General features: G+C 32.4%; 1 protein-coding gene across 2 annotated transcripts in view; it reads left to right on the top strand.

Annotated features, from left to right (window-relative positions):
* Positions 1 to 6050: 6050 nt before the first annotated feature.
* Positions 6051 to 24615, top strand: part of LOC143054137 (dolichyl-diphosphooligosaccharide--protein glycosyltransferase subunit 2-like) — a 30783-nt gene continuing 12218 nt past the window's right edge. The window contains exons 1-14 of one of the 2 annotated variants that reach the window (XM_076227047.1): positions 6051 to 6113; positions 8342 to 8535; positions 10907 to 11002; positions 11472 to 11580; positions 12337 to 12400; positions 12964 to 13078; positions 13659 to 13748; positions 14473 to 14580; positions 16795 to 16863; positions 17805 to 17926; positions 20769 to 20886; positions 21619 to 21710; positions 23781 to 23895; positions 24220 to 24309. In XM_076227047.1, coding sequence (XP_076083162.1) covers positions 6104 to 6113; positions 8342 to 8535; positions 10907 to 11002; positions 11472 to 11580; positions 12337 to 12400; positions 12964 to 13078; positions 13659 to 13748; positions 14473 to 14580; positions 16795 to 16863; positions 17805 to 17926; positions 20769 to 20886; positions 21619 to 21710; positions 23781 to 23895; positions 24220 to 24309 — 1392 coding nt within the window. In that variant the 5' untranslated portion in view covers positions 6051 to 6103. The remainder of the gene's footprint in view (positions 6114 to 8341; positions 8536 to 10906; positions 11003 to 11471; positions 11581 to 12336; positions 12401 to 12963; positions 13079 to 13658; positions 13749 to 14472; positions 14581 to 16794; positions 16864 to 17804; positions 17927 to 20768; positions 20887 to 21618; positions 21711 to 23780; positions 23896 to 24219; positions 24310 to 24615) is intronic. The other variant, XM_076227048.1, reaches the window with a different exon arrangement.

Here is a 24615-nt window from a genome sequence, read left to right on the forward strand (position 1 = left end):
GGCGGCGGCGGCGGCGGCGGTGTTAGCTAACTTCTTAAAAGCTTTATATTTTAGAAGGTGGAAGACCTGGATGCTTCATACTTTGTATATAGATGCCTCATGTTACGAAGTTTCCGTCAGTCACATGTCCAATGTCCTTGACCTCATTTTCATGGTTCAGTGACCACTTGAAAAAAAAGTTCAAATTTTTTGTAATGTTGAATTCTCTCTTATTATAAGTAATAGGATAACTATATTTGATATGTGCGTACCTTGCAAGGTCCTCATGTCTGTCAGATAGTTTTCACTTGACCTCGACCTCATTTCATGGATCAGTGAACAAGGTTAAGTTTTGGTGGTCAAGTCCATATCTCAGATACTATAAGCAATAGGGCTAGTATATTCAGTGTATGGAAGGACTGTAAGGTGTACATGTCCAACTGGCAGGTGTCATCTGACCTTGACCTCATTTTCATGGTTCGGTGGTTATAGTTAAATTTTTGTGTTTTGGTCTGTTTTTCATATACTATATGCAATAGGTCTACTATATTTGTTATATGGAACGATTGTAAGGTGTACATGTCTAGAAGGCAGATGTCATGTGACCCTGACCTCATTTTCATGGTTCAGTGGTCAAAGTTAAATTTTTGTGTTTTGGTCTGTTTTTCTCATACTATATGCACTAGGTCTACTATATTTGTTGTATTGAACGATTGTAAGGTGTACATGTCTAACGGGCAGATGTCATGTGACCTTGACCTCATTTTCATGGTTCAGTGGTCAAAGTTAAGTTTTTGAGTTTTGGTCTTTTTATCTAATACTATATGCCATAGGTCAACTATATTTGGTGTATGGAAATATTTTATGACCTTTCTGTCAGTCGCACAGGTTTTATTTGACCGTGACCTCATTTTCACGGTTGCACAGTGTTAAGTTTTTGTGTTTTGGTCTAATTATCTTAAACTATAAGTAATAGGTCAACTATATATGTTGTATAGAAGCATTGTTAGCTGTACATGTCTGCCTGGCATGGTTCATCTGACCGTGACCTCATTTTCAAGGTTCATTGGTCTATGTTTAGTAATCTTGGTTAATGTTAAGTTTATGTGACAGTTGTTATAAAGCTTAGCTTTATACTTAGGACTATCAACATAATATCAATGATTAGTATAGAAGGCGAGACATTTCAGCGTGTGCACTCTTATTATTATTGTTTTAATTATCGTTTTTTGTTGTCTGCAGTTTCACTCTATAGATATACAAAATAAAATCCAAAAATGTAGAAGTAGGTACCGATGGTCTAGATATGAGCTACTATCTTTTCGGTATTTAGATGAGCTACTATCATTTCGGTAATTAGATGAGCTACTATCATTTCGGTAATTAGATATAAGAACATGTAGTATGAGCGTCAATGAGACAAGTTTCCATCCAAGTCACAAGTTGTAAAAAGAACAATTATAGGTCAAAGTACGGCCTTCAACAAGTAGCCTTTGCTCTCACCGAACAGCAAACAATTAAGGGCCCCACAATGACAAGTGTAAAACAATAAACACACAGGCACTTGCCTCAGAAAAAATTCTTATATATACCTTAATATATTTTTTTCTGAGACAAGTGCCTGTTAATAAACAGTAAAACCAACGGCTTAATCTATGAATAAAAAAAACCTTCTGAACCACACCAACAGACGACAACCACGGAACAACAGTTTCATTTTATTATTAGTTATTATTGCCAAAAAACAAATGGTGATTTTTTTTCAATTAAAAGCAGTAAGTCCATAGTACTGCAACTGACATCGAAAAAGACGCTTAGTTAACGAGTTTAATGTTTTAAAAAATGAACTGTGGTTGCAGTACTATAAGTTGTCCGTTGTAAATTTCAATGCTTGCTCTTTGAAGTTTCCCTATAAATTGTTTTTAAAGTTTTCAAGATAATATCTAAAAAACGCAAACACAAAAGTATAAATCATCATTCAAAGGAAATAATGTATATCTATTAACAGCTTATATTGCCGGTGACATATATGTATAAACTAGATCGTTTTCTGCTGATCGTGTGGCTCTGATCTGGCTGTAGTTTAACATCTAAAAATTGAGATTGTTATATTCATATTTATATATGATTTATATAAACATTATTGTGTCAATTGTAAAAATCATTGTAATAAATTACATTGCTCTTCACACATGGGCCCTTTAATTGGAATGAAATATCTTATCTTATCTTATCTTATTTGCTCTCTACAAACTAATTTCTTCTCCGTTATAAATACTATAGTTTTCGAGGTTAAAGCTATAAAATGTCAATAAATCAATATGTTAGGTAAATAAGTCTTATATAAGTAGTCAAGCAACAATTTGTATTCACTTTTTTGTATATCTTATATTAACTTAACAAGATACCGACAACATGACTTCCAATAATGTGTTATAGATTGTATAGATGAAGGGGCAATACATCTTACATGTCTGATAAAATTGAGAAATGAAATGGGGCCAATGATATGCCAAAGAGAGAACAACTCGACCAAAGAGCCGGCAACAGCCGAAGGCCACTAATGGGTCCTCAACACAGCGAGAAAATCCAGCACCCGGAGGTGGTCCTCAGCTGGCTATGAAAAAAGAAATGTGTAACTAGTTCATCGAAAATGGACGTCACACTAAACTCCATTGTTGAAGGCCGTACGGTGACCTATAGTTGTGATTGTCTGTGTCATTTTGGTCTCTTGTGGACAGTTGTCTCATTGACAATCATACCGGCCACACCTTCTTTTTTATATCCAAAACATATAAATGAGCTAAAACATATAGATTAAAAGACATACAAGACTAACAAAGACAGATGCTCCTGGTTTCGAAAGGCGCAAAAATACTGTGGGTTAAACATGTTTTTTTTTTATCTCAACTCTCTAGCCATCTGATATGTTACTTTTTCTTTGCACGCACACTGATCATGAACATACAAATGAACAAACATTTGAAAAAATGTACAGTGTTCTGCTCTTTGATCGGGTTGTTGTTATAGATGAGATATATATGTGCTTTAAAGTTCCAAGTTGATAAAGTCATTATAACGAAACAAACGCTATTCAAATTTTGAACGAAAATATATATGTCTACAAAATGGATATGAAAAATGATATTCCTTCAAATGACATTGACATTTAAAAAGTTCCAATACTTGTTTTCTGTATCTTCTCTGAAATGTATGTAAATGTTTACTGTGAGCCGTTATGTATGGTACACATTTTCGCGTGTTTCTATGCTATGTCGTTAAACTCTCAAAAAAATATATATGACTACGCTTTTCAAATATATGCGTCCGTGAAGCGAACTTTTGGATTTACATTCAACATGCAGGGACATCCATGACCGAATTAATTACAGATTTTATGAGTTCGCAGCAATTTGAATAATCAACATTCTAATATACATAAATATTATAAATATATGTTCTTCCGGGTTTATTTAGTGTTTCCTTGTATTTTAATTCTTCCTCGTGTGTTTATTTTTGCAGTTAGATGCATGCGCTGTAAATTGCGTTTCAATTGCGCAAATCAGATTAGTTTGCTACTCATTCAATAAATACTCATAGCTAGGCTTATTCCAAAACTCTTTTTCCGATGAGGGTTTGGGGGGGGACCAAAAAGAAAAATTTCAGAATTACTTAAAAACATATCGAGTTTAATACGAAAGCCATCTTTTAAAATTCCAACAACTGCAATACATACACAAACAATGCTTTCTATTTGTGCTACACGGGTTCGCAATAGAAGGTCGCCTGTAATTAGTATTATACATCATCATTTAGGACCAAATATAATTGTTCTATACAAAATGAAATATTAGACTTATTATTATGCTAATCATCTCGACAATGTAATACATCAACATAAGCTTATCTCGCAGTTAACACCTAGGACTAGCACAGAGTCATTTAGTGATAGTGGAGCAGAAACTGTTGACGCTTCCGGAACACTGTAAGCAATTTAATCTTTGATTACAGTCGGGTTGCATATAAAAAAGTAATAACAAGGAACATGTTCTACAAAGAGCTCTTTAACCGACTGAAGTTCATCATGTTTTTATGGTTGCCCGCAGATTATGGTATAAGGTTTTTTCTCTTGGTATCTCAATTAAGATTTTCTTCTTCTGACGCAACATCAGATATTGCAACAGAAAAATGACGTTAAATTGGAAACGCGCACTATCTTATTTTTCCTGCTTTCCTTGTTGGGTAAATACAAAGTATAATAAGAATACAAAAGTAGAAATACGATGAGATTCCAATCCAATATGATTTTATAATTAACATATAAGATATTAAATTATTTACTGCTAGTAACAATGTGTTTTTTGGGGAATATTGCTGCATTATATATTCAACTCGAGTATGATTTTTTTTTTCAAATAGTGTTACAAGAGACAATACAATGGCTTATAGTTATGATACTGATGTTTTCTTCCTTTTTGATCGTCTTATAGATGTGTATTTTTGTAATATGTGCATCATTTTGTTTTGTTGAAAGCAGGACATTAAGTGGAAGAAGGAACCCGCGAATGCAGTTCATGCCGTCCCTAGCATTACGCTTGTGGCGACGTCAACTAGTTTTAACGGACATTTTCATTAATCCGTATTTTTTATAGATAACCCTAGCTCTAATCTTAATACGATTTGGTGTACCACATTCAAATTTTCAAGTACTTTTTATTGGTATATATATATAGTTATCAAAACCAAAAAAAAAATCTTCACGAAATCAAATCTCTGGTTTTTTGTCGTAAAAGTTTTGTGAAGGCATGTGAGATTAACTCGGACATTTCCGCAAGACATTTCAAATCTATTGTTTTGAATTGAATATGTAGCTCACTTTATTTATCAATTTGAATTTTTGGAGCTTACACTTAGTACAAAAAATCGTGCTTACAATTTACTTAATTATATGTCAAAATTTATTTTTTTAACTGAAATGTTTCAAGTTTCCAAATTAAATTTCCGCTGGGACATTTCCGTAATTCATATTCTTTTCAAAATATCTATGCAAAATTTAAATGGAGACAGACATGTAAACCAATGCTGAAATGTATCACGTCATACAACGTTCATGCAAAATTTCGAAGAGTTGCGTGAACATTTCGCGAATTTTTCGAGTTTTATGTTTCGAACGAGTTTGTAACATGGGACAACGCTTAATTAAACGGTTTTTTTTTATAATCTGTGTCTTCCGAAGCCTATGCATATTATATGTTTATTCTTTCTCTATCATAATGTGAAAATTTAAGAAGCAATCTTTATTTCCATGTATAATTTGAAATATTTATTTCAGCATTTCGAAGAAAATTTCCCAGTCATTATAAGTCGTCAGTGTCCTCTTTCAATTTCATATATATATTTCAATTGAAAACAAATGGAACAGCACAACATATATAAAACCCATTTGCGGGGCATAATTCCAAATATAATTGAATAGGACGATTTTATTTTAAATATTTATAAACATCGTTTAAAACATGAGTTTTTATTTGTTAGCGATCAAAAAGTGGGTGGTGTGCCCTCTACCCCTCCTCTAATACTTACTATAAGTAAAATTTTATAAGATTTTTACAAATGGCTTATAATTATACATGTTTAAGATTTATAAAAAGAAAAATAAGGGTCAACGGGCATTTTTTAAGGCATTCAAATGGATAAAATCAGACGATTTTTGAAAATCTGACCAAAAAAAAATCCAAATCTTGGCAAGCGAACATTCTAATAAACCCTTTACGACATTACAAATTAATTTATTGCACTTTTATGACGATGTTCACAAAATGACAAAAACAAACGAAATAGTAACATTTTATTTTGAAATTATTAGATCAAATATTTGAATGGTTTATAGTCACATGTTTTGTCAATCGCTTAGACACGAATATATTTTTATTAATTGGTCTCGCTCGCTCTCCTCCACTTCTTGTGACACGCCCCTTTATTGAAAGGAAAAACTTGAAATACAAATATTATTAGCCCTTATATAAAGCGTTTATGAGCACATGATTTTTCACTTTATGTCTTTAGATTTTTCCTCTTTTCCAATGTAAAGTCCTTGTATTTCCGAAAGATAACGCCATTGACGATGGCAAAGGGTCAGTAAGCCGGTTTTGAAATTTTATCACGATCAATGACATTAATGCCTTTCACATGATACGTATTGCAAAGTTTAATGTTTAGGCTCTACATATGCATCAACAGAACCTATTTCAGTTGTTGTCATAAGATGAAAATATATGTTGCTTTCTAGCCTTTAGAAATGCTTTGCCACGTGTATTGTTTGGATTGGAAATCGCCTTATCTTCATTTTACACGTCTTTTTACTTGATGATTATTTAATTCAGTATATTCCAAAACTACTATACGATCCCTTATTTTGTGCACGACCTCAAATGAGTGTTGCATTTGAAAATTCACTATTGCAAGACGTGTAAAACTATTCTGATCAGGAAACAGGGTCTATACACTCTACGTATAATGGCTTTGAACTACTTTCTAGCTACTCAAAGCACCAGTGATGCATTTAGAATTAAATTTGTAAACAAATTCACCTAAATTATTATTTATTGATGAGACAAATTTTGGGATTTCGGGATTGATCAATTCAGGATCGAGGAAGTTATTCTTTTTTTCGAATTTTTAGATGTCTGGAATAATTTATTGCATTTAAATTTCTTTAAATTTGGACCCTCAGAATTTCATGTGTTTAAACCCCCTCTTTCAAGAGTACTCCTTAAAATGGCTTCGTTGCTTCAGGAACTGTCTGATAGGCTAGGATATACTACATAAAGATATCCCATTTCTGACTTTAATGCTGTCGGACAACAAAATATAAAAATATCATATTTCTGACTATAAAACTGTCAGACAACAAAATATAAGAAAAAAGAACCTTGATTGCAAAATTTTGAACATTCTGAAAGACAGAAACATTGTAGGTTAACCATGTTAACGGTAACTCCAAACATCTATTAAGGTTCATCATAACAAATGGACAAATATGGCCGTATTTTCACCATTGTACAGACTTACCTGTGTTTGGAAAGTTTTAAGGCCTGGCATCATACTTCTAAACTTTGTTTCCTCTACTAGCTAAGCAGATTAGGCTTAAATTAAAATATTGTTTGTTTGCCCTTTACCGACCGACCCTATAAATTCGTTCCGCCTGAAAATCTTTTATTTGTATTTACCAGCAAGATTTTATTTTATTTAATTTTTTCGTTCCTACCAAAAATCTTATATTTGTATTTCCCGCTCAAAACATTTTTACGGGAATCCTCGGGTTTTATCTTTAACGTATAAGGTCCGGTCCGTTTGGTATCACCTGAGCGTTTGACATGAACACTTGCATTTGAAGTTTCAATGCATTTGTTTGAAATGGATGTTGAACGCTTCCTGAAATCATGATATGACGTAAGTTACTCTGTACCTTTATACTTAAAGAGCAGGGTTCATTTACAAAAAAGTTTGTTTGATACAAAATTATCAACGTGTGTACAAACTAATTTGTAAACGGACGTTGTGTTCTATGTAGGGATTGCCTTTTGTGACCCGCAGATCAGGATGATTATGTTAACGATGCCGATATATTATTTATATCTGACATTTACCAAAGGTGACAAAACCCTGTTAAGTGGAGAATATTTGGCAGTAAAATCGCCAAGTTTTCCATACAGATCATTTATAAATGCGATGTAAAATACGTGACAATTGAGTTTTAAGTCTTGTAGCATTTTTATTGGAAACAACTTTTAGGCACACACGAAATTTTTAACCCTCTATGGACTTTTTCTACTAGTAATGTATGACTTCCCGGACATATCTTACCAGTAAAAAGTTATCTCTTACAGAAAACCTTTAGGTAAGCGTACAAGGTACGTAGTACAGAATGTGAGCGCAAGTTCAAACTCTTCAAAGTTCCAGGCATATAAACGTTGAAGATATGCGGCACAGGTCTATATTTTGATATTTGAAAACAAAATAGTAGTGCAAATGAATTACCTTCACATTCTACGTGATATTTTTTTTTCAAAACTAATAGTCCCAGAAAACTTATTTGCACAAACAAAACGGACCAAAATGACATTCTGCAGATTTTGTATCTATAAAATAAAATATTATACCTACCTGCCTACCCATGACAAATAATATACCGAGCCAAGTTATTTTAATGGGGAAAAAAATAAAATATTTTACCTACCTACCTACCCTGTTTCAAAACATAGGGTCGGAAAAGGGCAAACAAACAATATTTTAATTTAGGCCTTATTAGCATATATAATGATCATGCACTTTTTTACCTATAAAGTGAATTTCTTTTCAGTAACTTCTGTCGTATGGCTGTTCGCTGCTGTGGTTGTGGGTCAGGCTCTGACACCATCAACATTCCTGACTACAATAGACAAAGCAAGATTGAAATCTGTTTTTGAGGCAGCTTTCCCAGTGAATGATGTTATTAATGCACATTATTCAATTCTGGGCTTAAAGATGATGAATATTCCAGTTCCAAATTCACAGGTAAATTGATGGGAAAAGGATAATCCTACATATGCTTTTTTTCCAGTGCATGCTTTTTAACTATTTTGACCTGAGCGCTACTGATAAATCTTATGTAGCATGTGTAGACGAAAGGCCCGTCTGGCGTGTCAAAATTATAAGCCTGCCTTTAATAAGCCATAAAAAAGAATAGGTTTGTTTGCCTAAACGCTACCCACCCAGAAAAAAGCTGCCTACTCAAATTCTTTTATTGTCCTGATTTGAAGAAGTTTTTTTTTTAATCAGATAGGCATGAAGACTAATAAACACCTGATACTTCAATTTCTCTTTTTCAAACAAAAGAAAAAAGAAAATGCCTACCTACCTACCCACTGTCTCAACCTTTGGGTAGGGTTTGGACAAATCAAAATATTTTTAATTGTGGCCTAACTAATTAGTAAGCTATTGTTCCTTAAAGTTGGGTACTGGTGTCCATTTTAGTGCCCTTGATCAGTGATTTTGCTAGCGCTCGTCACTTTTATTTTACGAAAGGGTCTTCTCATTTACGAAAGTATTTCAAATCAATTTCGTCACTTTAATTTTGAAAGTGTAAAAAAGATTTCGCAATAAAAACTATAAATCTACCTGTCTACATGTTTTTGACAAGTTTAAGACCTCCAGGTAATTAACATTTTCAACAGGTGTTTCAATTTGTGATTACAACTAATCCGCTTATCGCCATCAGATGGGTCACTTATCCATAGTTTATTAACGCCATAATTGAATGACCATCATAATTATTTCCCCAGAAAAATCAGTCAGTCGGCATTTCAACAATCAGGAGTATAATTTTGTCATTTTATCAAAAATGTAACAACCCGGACATTTCGCATTTGAATTTCAATATTTCCCAAACGATCACAATCTGAAGTTAGTTTGTCGTAGATTCGTCATTTGAAGGCATTTTCGTCATATTTGATTTAAATTTTCATCAAAAACTTTCCACAATTTCCCTTTAAAAGTAAAGAACTTTAATGTGTTTATTCAAAAAGTTCACGAGAAATGTTAAACAGGTGCTTCCTGTATTGTGTTCTATGCATGCGTGAAAGTATTCCTTTGACTATTTATAGACATTAAAAATGTAAAATACGAAATCATTTAGTTAGAATCAATTAAACGAGAGAGACAAATATATATCTCTTACTAAAGGAATTCAAATCGAAAAATGATAATTTCCTGATGAATCCGGACTCGTTTTGAATTTATTATCCACGTGTCACTTCCCGTTTTTGTTTCATTTTAAAACCGAAAGTAGTAAACGTGATCTATTGTTGATTTGTTTACAACCTCCTTTCAGTCATTATAATCGTTCAAGAAAGGATTTTATACATTTCCAACTTGATAGAAATGATTTCCAAATATCGACTTAGACGTTTTATAAGGATAATGATTATGCAGTGAAATAATCATTGCAAATTAATTTCTGCTGTGATTCCTTGTTTAAAAAAAAATAGAATCCAACTTTTGTTGATCAGGAATGACCCGTGGAACAGACTGAAGAGAAATTGTGAACTAAATTTCTGGATTCCATGTCAGAATCTTTCATAATAATGGCCAATACAGTCAAATCATACAATAACTGCCAATCATGCTGGTGCCTCAATCCCTTAAAATCTGACTAAGTCGAAAGATGACGCTAGTAATATACAACATTGGTCCATTGCTTTTACACAAAATAAGGTTGATTTTAATAGCGCGCAAAAGTGACTAAAGCCCTCAAAATCCTAGCTTAAACTCTGCCCTTGATACAATTCTTTGTTTGTTATTTTGAATTGTGAAAAATTGCAGTGAATTTATTGTAAATAACAAACAGAGTCAACTGTAAGATTCCAGTCTGCACCAAAAACTTTTTCAACTACTAGTCCAAAGACCAATATTCTGACATTTTTGTTATTGGGCCAAACAAAGTTTTGCAAAAACTTACTAGTCCTAACCAAATTGTACTAGTTTGGGCATCGGACTAGTGGCTTACTGTGCAGACTGAGATTCTAATAATGATTAAAATTGAGTAATGTAGTAATAATGCTTTTTTAAGCAGTAAGCGGAACAGGACTTATATTTATGAAATTGTATATTTTAAATGATAGTTTGAACAAAGGGGTGAAGATAATTAGGGAGCAATCAAAAACCAAAAGGCAAATAGTACAACACCATTGCCCTGAATCAATCAACTAACTGACAAGGGTCGATAGTCTACTTTCTAATTCTGTACACATGAATGGGAAACAATAAGGTTTTTTCTGGTGTTTTAAGAGTTATTCCAGATACAAATGGTAAGAGGAATTGATGAACATTTATTTATCTTCTATTTAAGCACAGAATTTGTTTCTAATAAATTGATTTTTTTTTTCAGGAAGCCTGTAAGAAAGTGACATCTTTAGTGGATGCCAAGAGTGTGTCCTCTTTATATCATGCCTCTGGGGCAGCCAAAGCATTAGGAAGCTGTAAGGTGGGTATCTTATAAAAGATCATGGCAACTTCTAACTATACAAGTTATATATATTTAGATTCTTAATTTTTGGTCCTGGTTTCAAATTGGTCTACATTAAGATCTGCGGTGGTATCAAGCTGCTCCCTGCGGAGCATTTTATTCAATTTATAATACAACTTTTTTCTGTTTTTATGGAACTGAATATTCAATAGATAAATTTTGCAGAAAAATGAGATGATGTTGCACTTCTTCAAATTGTAAAAACAATGAAATAAAATATAATCAATAAATTTAATAATTAATTGAAGACAAATTACATGTAAATATTTTGAAATGCATAAATATAAATGCCAGTGGAAGAAGGACACAAAGAGTCCAATTATTCACGTTTAGAATTTGATTTTTTTTACTTGAAATATCCTACAGTTTGGTAGATGAATTTGTTGATATGACAAAGTGAATAAAGTTTGATTTTGTCTATTTACAGGTCAATGCTGCTAATGCCCAGACCTTTTTATCAGAGTCAATCAAAAACACAGCAAGTGTAGCAGACATATTCTCTGCTTTCTTTGCTTTAAAAAATCTGGGATTGTCTGGTTAGATACTAATAATTATTTTATTTCAATAAGACATATAGTCATATGATTTGTTTTTTATGCCCCACCTACGATAGTAGAGGGGCATTATGTTTTCTGGTCTGTGCGTCCGTTCGTTCGTCCGTCTGTTCGTTCGTTCGTTCGTCTGTTCGTTCGTCCGTCTGTCCCGCTTCAGGTTAAAGTTTTTGGTCAAGGTAGTTTTTGATGAAGTTGAAGTCCAATCAACTTGAAACTTAGTACAAATGTTCCCTTTGATATTATCTTTCTAATTTAAAGCCTAATTATATTTTTTATCCAATTTCACGGTCCATTGAACATGGAAAATGATAGTGGGAGTGGGGCATCCGTGTACTTTGGACACATTCTTGTTTTTAAATACCATGTGTTAATTATAATTTACATAGTACATGCATTTTATTGATTTCCAGTTAGTTGTAAAACATGTTACTTTGTACAGAAAACCTTTTTGTTTTTATCAACACTACTTTTTAAACATTTGGAAATTAAAGTGTAAGAATAGTTTAAAGCATAATGCATTTCCTGATTATAGGATATTTGGAATTTTATATAAGAAGACCATTTCATTTTCTTCTATGAATTTGTAAAGTTTAAATGAAAATTATAAAAAAAGCAATGGATTCTAAAATATCAACATGCATGCACTGCTTTTTGAAAACTAAATATTCTAGCTGTTTTATATAAGAGCATTATGACCTTCATGGTTGTTTAGATATTTTTAACTTTATTTTTAAACAGTTGACAATTCCAAAGTTTCTAAAGCTTTAGCAGAAGCTTTAAAGAAAGATGACTCTCCACTGAGGTAAGTAAGGCAGACAAGGAAACTAGTACTTGATTTTGATTTGTCAAGGGAAACAATAAAATTATGAAATTTATTATAACTTAAATGCCACTAATCGTCCAATCGCACACACAAAAATGACTTTTTTTCTAAAGGGAACTGAATACCACAAAAACCTTTATCTAAAGTCCAAGGTTTTAATGTTGGCCGACTCATTGTCATGACTGTGGTTAGATAAATATTTCAAAACAAATTAAAATTAGAGATAATAAATTAAACAATTATATATGTTAGTAGAATTATTTGTGTAAGTTCACATATTTCATTTCATATTCTCAAAGTTAATTCAAAACTAATAAGGATTATTAACATCACTATGACTACCCTGACAGTAAAAATGAAAAAAATAGAAATAAATCATAATTTTTCCTAAATTTGATGTCTTTTGAGAGTTTATTTTTCATAGAGAAAGGGGACCTGAACTGTTTTATGTATGTTTGTATCTTTCTATATGTAACTGAATTCTTTCAATGATAATTTGTAAAGAATTTGTCAGAGTAGTTGCATGCCATTTCTTGTTTCAGTTATGGATATGCTTTCCTGGTGTCAGCAGAAATTGGTGGAGACGTCAAGAAAATGTTTGACAGCATAGAAGATATTGTTGCTCAAGCAGATGAAGTAGATGAAAAATATTTACAGGTAAGAGCAGCTGGAAAAATTTGAAATATCAAAACACAAAATCTAAACAGAATATTGATCTATCAGGAACAGGAAATTCTGTGACTGATTAATAATAATAAAAAAAGTGAAAATGATGAAAGAATAGACTCAGCAAGAAAACATTGAATAACAAGATGTGGTTTGTTTATCAGTTAAACAACTCTCCACTAGAGACCAAATAACATGAAAATTAACAACTATAGATCACTGTACTAGTTTCAACGTTGAAAAAAATCCATAGTAAGCTATAAAAGGACCCAAAATATTAAATATCAAACTTTTCAAATGAAAAACTTTTAAAAAAGCTTGATTTATGAATAAAACAATTAACGAAAATGATATTCAGCAACATACAACATATTTTCAATGTTAAACAATTGGTTTTTGGCCATTTGAGATGTAACAAATTGAATTTTGATTCTAACAGAATTAGGAAATATGGATGAAAAATTAAGTTTATCAATACATGTAATAGTTTTAAATGATTTGTTAATATAAATGATATGTTTATATATAACTAATGATATGTTTATATATAACTATTACATTTATTATTCAGTTTGAAGGAGGACTGTATGCTACAGCCCTTGTGATAGATGCTGCTTATAAATTGTCTGAAACAGCTAAAAAGGCACCCACAATACCTGAGGTATGTAAAATAACATTAGATCATTGACTGTATTCATGGCAAGTTAAACAAATAAATTTTTTGAAATATCCACTGGTTTTTCACTGTCCAAGATTTGAATTATATTATTACACTGTCATGTTCTGATGGAAACACCTCAGTGGTTTCATGGTAATGTGGTCACATTGAATGAGGGAGATTGTGAGTAAGAACCCTGGCCTGATCAAGTGAACTTAAAAATCAGTATTTACCATTGCTGTCAATGTGGTATGTTGGAAATAAGAGCAAAGTCGTGTCTATATAAAGTAAATAACATATCCTTATAGTTTTTTCTTTAAAAATCAGCACATTTTAAATATGGCATATCAGGTTTCTACTTGTATCACATTAACATGCTCTACTCAGACCTGGGATAATAAATAAATGTAATTGTTATTAGCTGTAATTAATGACAATTTTAAAAGTAATTCAATGTAATGTGTTATTGAGCATATGCTACTGGACATTACACATCTATCCATTCGGGTGCGGGAGTTTCTCGCTACATTGAAGACCCATTGGTGGCCTTCTGCTGTAGTCTGCTCTATGGTCGGGTTGTTGTCGCTTTGACACATTCCCCATTTCCTTTCTCAATTTTATTTTTATCATTTAAGGACTATATTAACATGTAATTGTAATTTCTCTATCACTTGAATATGTATCTAGTTTCTGTTCATCCATTAATTTGAATTCATTTATATTTCAGGAAAAAGTATTGAAGTTTGCCAATTACTTCCTTAGTCGTAAACACGTTCACCAGACAAGATCTGCATACCATCTTCTGTCAGTTGTCAAAACTCTTACTGAAAACAAGGTTAGTTTTAACACTAAAAAAATCTAAGTCACCCTAATAACAAAAACAAGAGTAGTTTAATGGTCAGTTACCTACATTCTAGCTGTTGCAAAAAACTGATTTTACAGTCAGAATTACAGCTATCATATGTTGTTTCTAACTCTTGACTGATAATGTAATTTCCACAAATTCAAGTTTGATTACAAAATAATAAAAATAATAACTAAAACTTTCTTATAAACTTACAAAGAAGAAAAAGCTGAATAAAAAACAAATAAAAAAATGACATATATACTTTAGTGATATGAATTTCAAAATGCTATGTTTATATATGTGATTGTCAAAAAAATGGTAAGTTTACCTCGACAAATCACTACAGTTCATACATGTAGTTCTAATTACAGATTTCATTACTTTGGTCTATTGTTTTAAATTTTATCAATGTCATAGGTCTTTTAAAAAAACTTGACTTGGCATATTTTTTTTTAGATATTTAAGATCTAATATTTAGTAGAAATGATATTACGTTATCAGCATGTCAACTTATTAAATTATATATAAAAAAAAAATCATTGAGATGCCACAAACCCATACCTTTCACTGCTGTACATTATTGTATATTCAGCTACATGAATGGGTATATTGATTCTAGTATTACCAGGGTTGGTACTTTCATGTAGGTACTGACTAAATAAAGTGCTAGAACATTGAAAAATCTATATTTTATAAATCCTGTGAAATGCAATTAAAATTCTAGTAATTTATAGAAAATTTGAAATCAGTGTTATTTATTAAATTGTTGACAGACACTGTTTAATATTTTCATAAAAAAAAGTTTACTAAGATTTTCCAGTTGCCTTGTTATGCTTTAGCCAATATTTGTTTGTTTCCTACTTTCATTAGGGCCCCGCCGACGGCGGGTCGCCCTATAGTGATCAGTCTGTCCGTCTGTCCGTCCGTCCGTCTGTCCGTCCGTAACACTTTCGTGTCCGCTCCATATCTAGAGAACCGTTATGATTTCATACTTAATACTTAACATGATTATTAACCAACACCAGAGGGTGTGTCATGTTGTATGTACAACTTCCTAGGTCAAAGGTCAAGGTCAAAAACTTTGGTTTCAGTTGACAACCCTGTGTCCTGTGGTGAAGATCGTGTCCGCTCCATATCTAGATAACCGTTATGATTTCAAAGTTTATACTTGACATCCATTTTAACAACCACCAGAGGGTGTGTCATGATGTATGTACAACTTCCTAGGTCAAAGGTCAAGGTCAAAAACTTTGGTTTCAAGTTGACAATCCTGTGTCCTGTGGTGAAGATCGTGTCCGCTCCATATCTAGATAATCGTTATGATTTCAAAGTATATACTTGTCATACATTTTAACCACCACCAGAGGGCGTGTCATGATGTATGTACAACTTCCTAGGTCAAAGGTCAACGTCAAAAAAACTTTGGTTTCAGTTGACAACCCTGTGTCCTGTGGTAAAGATTGTGTCCGCTCTATATCTTGAGAACCGTTATGATTTCAAATATTATACTTGACATCCATTTTAACCAACACCAGAGGGTGTGTCATGATGTATGTACCACTTCCTAGGTCAAAGGTCTGTCTGTCTGTTGGTCTGTCCATCGCTAACAAATTTGATCCACATTATATTTTGAGAGGACAGCTGTTATTATTTCATACTTTATACCTGACAAACATTTTCAACTTAACATATATATTAACCAACACAAGAGAATGTGTCATAATGTATGCATCCTAGGTCTAAGATCAGTCTGTCGGTCTGTCCATCCGTTCGTTGTCTTAACAAATTGTGTCCGCTCTACCTCTCGAGAACCATTAATATTTCATACTTTATACTTGGTGGGTCATAATATATTGAAGGCATAATTCTAAAAATATTTGACAAATATCAATTGGGCAGCACCTTTAAACATATTGTTCAAACATCAATCCATATATCCAGAAGTCACCTTAGAGTAGTAAACAATGAGTTCACATCATGCAGTCATATCACTATTATACTATGAAAGTAAGATGAGAATATTTATCAGTTTTAACTTAAAATCTTAGATCAAAATCACACATGAGACTATGTAATAACTTCAAATAATGCTTCATATCAGATTATCCATACAACTTATTTACCCCACGTTATTGACAGCGGGGCCCACAGAGATGGCTCCCATCTCAATGATATCTAGTTTTGTTTGTTTGATATTTTCAGTACCACATTCCAGTTGCTGTAACATTAGCCAGTTCAGTAGCAGTCAGTCAGTCCATGTCAACTGTACAGGTAAACTCAAATATAACTGTTTATATGATGAATATTAGAAGGCACTTACAAGGGAAAATGTATGAGAAGATGGTCTTATTCAAAGGAAAAAATGATAGAATTTAAAAAATTGTATAAGGAGACCCTCTAAACCTACAAACCTATCCTGTCAACCCTAAAAAAATTGTTCAAGAGCATTTATAGAGTATGGGACTTAATCTACTGAAGGTTAAATTTCCCCATTCGGATCTATTGTGACTTAACAAAGAATTTATGTTGGCTTGAATGTTTACTGATTTTACCAAAGGTTGGCACTTTATGGGTTATACTTTCCCAAGAGCGATGTGTCATATTAGATTTATATTCATGCATTCAGCACAACATAATGGACAACTCTTTAGAGGTGTTGTACTCCGCAGTTGACATAAATAAATTATTTGGAATAAAGTTGGCTTTTCAGATATATTTGTTTAACCCATACCTTTCACTGCTGTACATTATTGTACATTCAGCTACATTAATGGGTATATTAATTCTAGTATTACCAGGGTTGGTACTTATATGGTAGGTACTGACTAAATAATGTGCTAGAACAGGAATATAACATTTTGATGTTACTTGAATATAAGAAAAGATGTGGTATTAGTGCCAATGTCAATTATGAGACAACTCTCAATCCAAGTCACAATTTGCAAAAGTAAACCATTATAGGTCAAAGTATCACCTTCAACACCGAGCTTTAGCTCACACTGAATAGCGAGATAGTTCTAGGATTACCAGGGTTAGTGAGTTAATAATATACTGGAACAAATGAATGAATCATTCTGACATTATTGAGCTAATCTATATTTAATTCTCTTATGTTGTTCAAGTGTTACAAACAAAACTTTACATGTGTTTAAAGTTTGTTTTCAAAATGTTGATTCTGGTTTTTATATCATCATGATATTTATTGTTGACAGGTACGTGTATCCAACTTGATGGGAGCACCACTAGGACCATTGACTGTAGTAGCAGACAGTGCCAAGCACTTACGAGATGATGCCATTGTACTCAGCAAGAAACCATTCAGTGCCAAAGATGAGTAAGTTTCTAAGTCAGGTGGTCTTCAAAAAAAAGATATTGTGGCCATGAGGAAAACAATGAAAAATAGGTTTATAGCCAACAGTCAATTGACCATGGCCATAAACAAATGATAGCCTAGATTTTTTTTAATTAGGCCAAAAAAAAAATAAATGTGTTTCCGGTCGCCCGACCGACCCTATTTTTTTGGCGCCGACCCTAGCTTTTTTTTCCCGGAAAAAAAAACCGGATTTTTTTCGTTTTTTTCCGGAAACGGTTTTTGTTTAGTATAGCCTTTGAATGGCATCTTTTAAACGTTTGATTTCAAATAAAATTTTAATACAGTAAGCATTTGTGTGATACAGATTGAAGTCAAACAACGGCATGGCTTCTGCTATGGCCATCAGTCAAAGTGTGTTATCAATAACAATCGATGAGTGTCCACACAGGAACGAGAAAAAAAGTATAATAGCCCCATTTTCTAATTCTAATTTTCTTTTAAACAGCTAGTATATTATCAAAATTTCAAAGATTTCCACCCATCCCTCTATCGTGTTATTAATATTTGGTATTTGTAGAAAAGCTGGCATCAGTTCTGTGAACTAAATTGTCTGAAAGAAACTGATTATAAAACAGGTCTTTGCTGAGACAGACTTTGATGGGCTTTCTGTGTAAGACTATAGCCTGACCTGTACAGATGGCATATCAGTTCTGAAAAGTTTGAAAATTTTATAAGCTGGAAGTCCTGGCCAAGTCTTCTGCAACTTTTGAACATGGACTATTCATATCTTGTATACTTTATACAATGAACTGATGAAAATAACCTGAAAGAATAACAAACTGATTATAAAAATACACAAAAAACAACCGAAGCAGGCCAGTAAAAAAAAAAAAAAAAAAAAAAAAAAAAAAAAAAAATACCTACCTAGGCTTAAATTAAAATATTGTTTGTTTGCCCTTTACCGACCGACCCTATAAATTCGTTCCGCCTGAAAATCTTTTATTTGTATTTATCAGCAAGATTTTATTTTATTTTATTTCTTCGTTCCTACCAAAAATCTTATATTTGTATTTCCCGTTCAAAACTTTTTTTACCGGAATCCTCGGGTTTTACCTTTATCGTATAACGTCTAGTCCGTTTGGTATCACGTGAGCGTTTGACATGAACACTTGCATTTAGAGTTTCAAAGCATTTGTTTGAAATCGATGTTGAACGCTTTGAAATCTTGATATGATGTACGTTACTCTGTATCTTTAAACTTGAAGAGCAGGGTTCATTTACAAAACTATCAACGTGTGTACAAACTATTTTGTAAACGGACGTTGTATTCTATGTAGGGATCACAGGCACTTGTTTCTATCCATAGGAAGGTCGACTATCCATATTCTATTTATATGGATAGTCGACCTTCCTATGGATAGAAACAAGTGCCTGTGGTAGGGATGGCCTTTTGCAAGGACGTATAACTAACATACGTCCTTGGCCTTTTTGTGATCCGTAGATCAGGATGATTATGTTAACGATGCCTTCGACCAGTATTGCTATATTCATTATATCTGACATGAACCAAAGGTGACAAACGCCTTTAAAGTGGAGAATATTTGGCAGTAAAATCGCCCAAGTTTTCCATACATGTACATATCATTTATAAATGCGATGTAAAATACGTGACAATTGAGTTTCAAGTCTTGTTGCATTTTTATTGGCAACATAGGCACAACCGAAAATTTAAACACTCTAGGGACTTTTTCTACTAGTAATGTATGTCTGCCTGGGCATATTTTACCAGGACAATATTAACTCTTACAGAAAACCTTTAGGTAGAGGTAAGCGAACAAGGTACGTAGTACAGAATATTAGTGCAAGTTAAAACTCTTCAAAGTTCCAGGCATATAAACGTTGAAAATATATTTTGAAATTTGAAAACAAAATAGTAGTGCATATAAATTAACTTCACATTCTACATGATATATTTTTTTTCAAAACTTCCTGGGACTATTATACAAATAGTCCCAGAAACTTTTTAGCAAAAGCAAAACAGACAAAAATGACATTATGAAGATTTTGTATCTACATGTATGAAGTAAAATATTATACCTACCTGCCTACCAATGACAAAAAATATACCGACCCAAGTTATTTTTTTGGGGAAAAAATAAAATATTTTACCTACCTACCTACCCTGTTTCAAAACATAGGGTCGGAAAAGGGCAAACAAACAATATTTTAATTTAGGCCCTACCGACCCTAATTTTTTGGGGCATGCAACAGGAAACACACCTATTTTTTTTTTGGCCTTATTTCAAATGAAAAGGATAGAATCTGATTTTTTTTGTGTTTGTTTAGCTTTATTTGAAAAAGTTTGTGAAGAATAAACTGCCTTTACACACAAAACTTGACTTTCTGATTAGGCTGTGACTTTATATAATTTCTACTAAATATTCATTTTCAACTGTAGAATTTCATGTAGATCTAATCAGAGATGTTGAATCATAAATGTAATCTTTTTTCTTTGAGATGACACAAACCCATACCTTTCACTGGTGTGCAGTTTATTATTGTACATTCAGCTACATTAATGGGTATATTAATTCTAGTATTACCAGGGTTGGTACTTCATCTAGGTACTGACTAAATAAAGTGCTAGAACATTGAAAATAAACTTTTCTTAATAATATGAGCCATCCAATATTTGATAGTCATGTATTGTACAATTGTATACAAAATCACACATATTTTTTTTTAAGCAATATAAGGTATCAAAAATGCTGTGGCAAAATGTTTTTGTAAACATTGATATGTGAATAAATTGGGATATCATTTCAAGAAAATCAGTTGAACATTTATTTGCGTCTTATTGTAGGTCTTTATACGAGATTAATTTTATGGAATCCAAGCCAGCTCCAGGCTTCTACAGGTTGACAATCAGTGCTACACCAAAGAAGGCAGACAAAAGGTTCTTAGGCACATCTGGAGCTTTCGTAAGTACCACCAGTCTAGGTTGCTTGTCCCTATCATTGATGTATTTTTGGTTTATAAACATGGAAGATATTGTTAACATATTCAAATATAAAAAAATTGCCTGGTTTTTAGTACATGGCAGTCAAATAAACAGTTTTAAGAATGCTGTTTTTGTTCCTAATTGTTTTATAGAGATGACATAAACCCATACCTTTCACTGGTGTACACTTTGTTATTGTACATACAGCTACATTAATGGGTATATTAATTCTAGTATTACCAGGGTTGGTACTTCATCTAGGTACTGACTAAATAAAGTGCTAAAACAGGAGTGTAACATTTTGATCAATCACAGAATTTCCCCCCAAAACAACCAGCTACAGAAAAGTATATTGTATTACATGCATCTTTTCTTGAAGATACCATAACAAATGTCTCTAGTATCTTTTATAAAGTAATTAATGGTAGGAAAAATTAACATGACTATCCAATAGTGCAGTATCAAAATGGTTACTTAGTGCCAGGAACAAAAGATATATTTCTTTAAAACGTACAACAATCGACCCATCAAGCAATTAAACTTCAAAAATAAACAATAAGAGAATCGCAAACAATTGTGAAATTCAATGACAAATCGTCACTATTTAAGTCAAAAGAATATTTTAAGTAAATCTGTAACCTACAAATTCTGATGGTTTTGACCTTGATTAAAAATTGCATTCAGAGATTGAAATGTACAATTTTGATTACAGGTTGAAGTGAAAGTGACCACACAGGTGTCTATTGAGAATGTAGAGATTGGTATTGCTGATAAAGACCAGACTACAGCTTCAAGGACCACTAAGTATGTATTATATATCTACTGATCAAGTTAATTGTTTTCATATTGTATATAGGCAAGATTGCTGATAATTTTTCTGTCATTGAGTTTTGTGGTAGGTTAGTAAATAAGCATGTCCTTCTTTTGACTAATATCAGAATATTTATTCGATCATTCGTTCGGCTTTATAGGACTTGGGTTTTTCTTTTGTCACCTTGAAAGTATAATCTGTGTAAAAACTGTTGGAAATAATTTGCCTCAACAGGATATGTATTGTGAAAATTAAAAGAATGTTCTTGTTTGTATAAGACAACACAAGTTAAAGCTTTCCTTGATGCCAAACATTGTAAACAAATCAGATATCATTCAACTGCATTCAGTTTACTAAAAGTTGTATAATGTATTTGCCCTGTGAGTTAAAGAGCTGGCTTAGTAAAGTGAATGTGATTGTTATGCATTGGAATTTAAGATGTGTAAGTGTCAATGACTGACCATTTTACCCTGTATAGTATTTTTGATTTGTAAGTGTCAGTGACTGACCATTTTACCCTGTGTAGTATTTTTGATGTGTAAGTGTCAATGACTGACCATTTTACCCTGTATAGTATTTTTGATTTGTAAGTGTCAGTGACTGACCATTTTACCCTGTATAGTATTTAAGATGTGTAAGTGTCAGTGACTGACCATTTTACCCTGTGTAGTATTTTTGATGTGTAAGTGTCAATGACTGACCATTTTACCCTGTATAGTATTTTTGATTTGTAAGTGTCAGTGACTGACCATTTTACCCTGTATAGTATTTAAGATGTGTAAGTGTCAGTGACTGACCATTTTACCCTGTGTAGTATTTTTGATGTGTAAGTGTCAGTGACTGACCATTTTACCCTGTATAGTATTTTTGATGTGTAAGTGTCAATGACTGACCATTTTACCCTGTGTAGTATTTTTGATGTGTAAGTGTCAGTGACTGACCATTTTACCCTGTATAGTATTTTTGATGTGTAAGTGTCAATGACTGACCATTTTACCCTGTATAGTATTTAAGATGTGTAAGTGTCAGTGACTGACCATTTTACCCTGTATAGTATTTAAGATGTGTAAGTGTCAGTGACTGACCATTTTACCCTGTATAGTATTTTTGATGTGTAAGTGTCAATGACTGACCATTTTACCCTGTGTAGTATTTAAGATGTGTAAGTGTCAATGACTGACCATTTTACCCTGTATAGTATTTTTGATGTGTAAGTGTCAATGACTGACCATTTTACCCTGTGTAGTATTTAAGATGTGTAAGTGTCAATGACTGACCATTTTACCCTGTATAGTATTTTTGATGTGTAAGTGTCAATGACTGACCATTTTACCCTGTGTAGTATTTAAGATGTGTAAGTGTCAATGACTGACCATTTTACCCTGTATAGTATTTTTGATGTGTAAGTGTCAATGACTGACCATTTTACCCTGTGTAGTATTTAAGATGTGTAAGTGTCAATGACTGACCATTTTACCCTGTGTAGTATTTTTGATGTGTAAGTGTCAGTGACTGACCATTTTACCCTGTGTAGTATATTTATGTTTTGTTAGGTTTGTTTAACATCTAAACAAACTTTCTTCCAAATATTGATGATAATCACATCTTTGATGATGTGATGATGATAAAATTGTTAGGAAAATTGTTTTTATATAAACTCTAGGTATATTAAATTTTAGAAGGTTTCATTAATTTCTTTTACCTGCAATTAAAAAAGGTATTTATATATTTATTGTATTTTAATGCCAGGGAATGTTCAATAAATGATTTAATAATTTATTAATCTTTTTTTGTGGGATATTGATTTGTGATGTAACTTTTTTGGCCAAAAATGTAAAATAGTGGAATTAAGGGGGAAATAACTCTTCAGTGTTTTTAAAAGATTGCAATACAATTAATTACCTGAAGTTTGCTTTTTTTTATTTAATGTAAACCTGTTTGCCTTATGTCAGCATGACTCAATGAGTTTAAATTCAAAGTTTCCCTAAGAGGAATGGAATTGCTGAATAGGGACAAATTACCAAGATTTGATAAGTTTTAAAGATCAGTTTAATTATTCCTAGGTTGCAATATCCAAAGAAGGCAGCAAACACCTTTGAAGCTGACAGTCATCAGAAAATCATCATGAAATTTCAGCTGAAGGACAAAAGCAGCAGTAAATCAGTTTCAGCTCACCAGGTAAAGAAAAAAATCAGAAAATTTATTGAAAATATATGTATGCAACAAATTCAACTTTTAAATGGTGAAAAGTTAATAAGAAAACAATTGTGGTGCAATATTTCAATTCAATTTCAAAGTTCTTGATTGAATACTTCTGCGCCAACAGGCTGCAGTTTCATTAACCAAAACTGATATCACCTAGTCAAATCTTATCTTCGCAGAAGTTTAGCATTTATAAAAGGAAATGTTTAGAACTTGTTATGTAGATGTTCTTCATAACCTATTAATCTAACAACACACATCTAAGAAATGATTATAAATGTTGTATGGTTTTACTTGCAGACATTTGTGAAACTTACCAATCAGAATACAAACCAAGAAATTGTATTTGTTGCCCAAACAGAATCATCTGGAGGATACAAATTTGATCTGGTATGTATAGATTATTAGCAAATATATATTTTGTTGCCTTTCTTAATTTTCTAAAGAAGACAAAAGATTGTTAGGCACATCTGGAGCTTATGAAGATATTAACATATTTAAGTATCAGTAGTACATTTATAGATTATTGTTGATCATCTCAACGAGATTGATTTTCTCACTTGAGCAGGGACGGCGAAAGCAAGAAAGGCAATCGAGTTGAGATGACAAATGATAATCTGTTTATCGCTATTTTACCTATGATGATGTTGTCAATTTCATGTCAATTTCGTTAGCAACGCCACATGTCTCCTTAGT

This window comes from Mytilus galloprovincialis, chromosome 12, assembly GCF_965363235.1.
Source record: "Mytilus galloprovincialis chromosome 12, xbMytGall1.hap1.1, whole genome shotgun sequence".
Classification (NCBI taxonomy): Eukaryota; Metazoa; Mollusca; class Bivalvia; order Mytilida; family Mytilidae; genus Mytilus; species Mytilus galloprovincialis.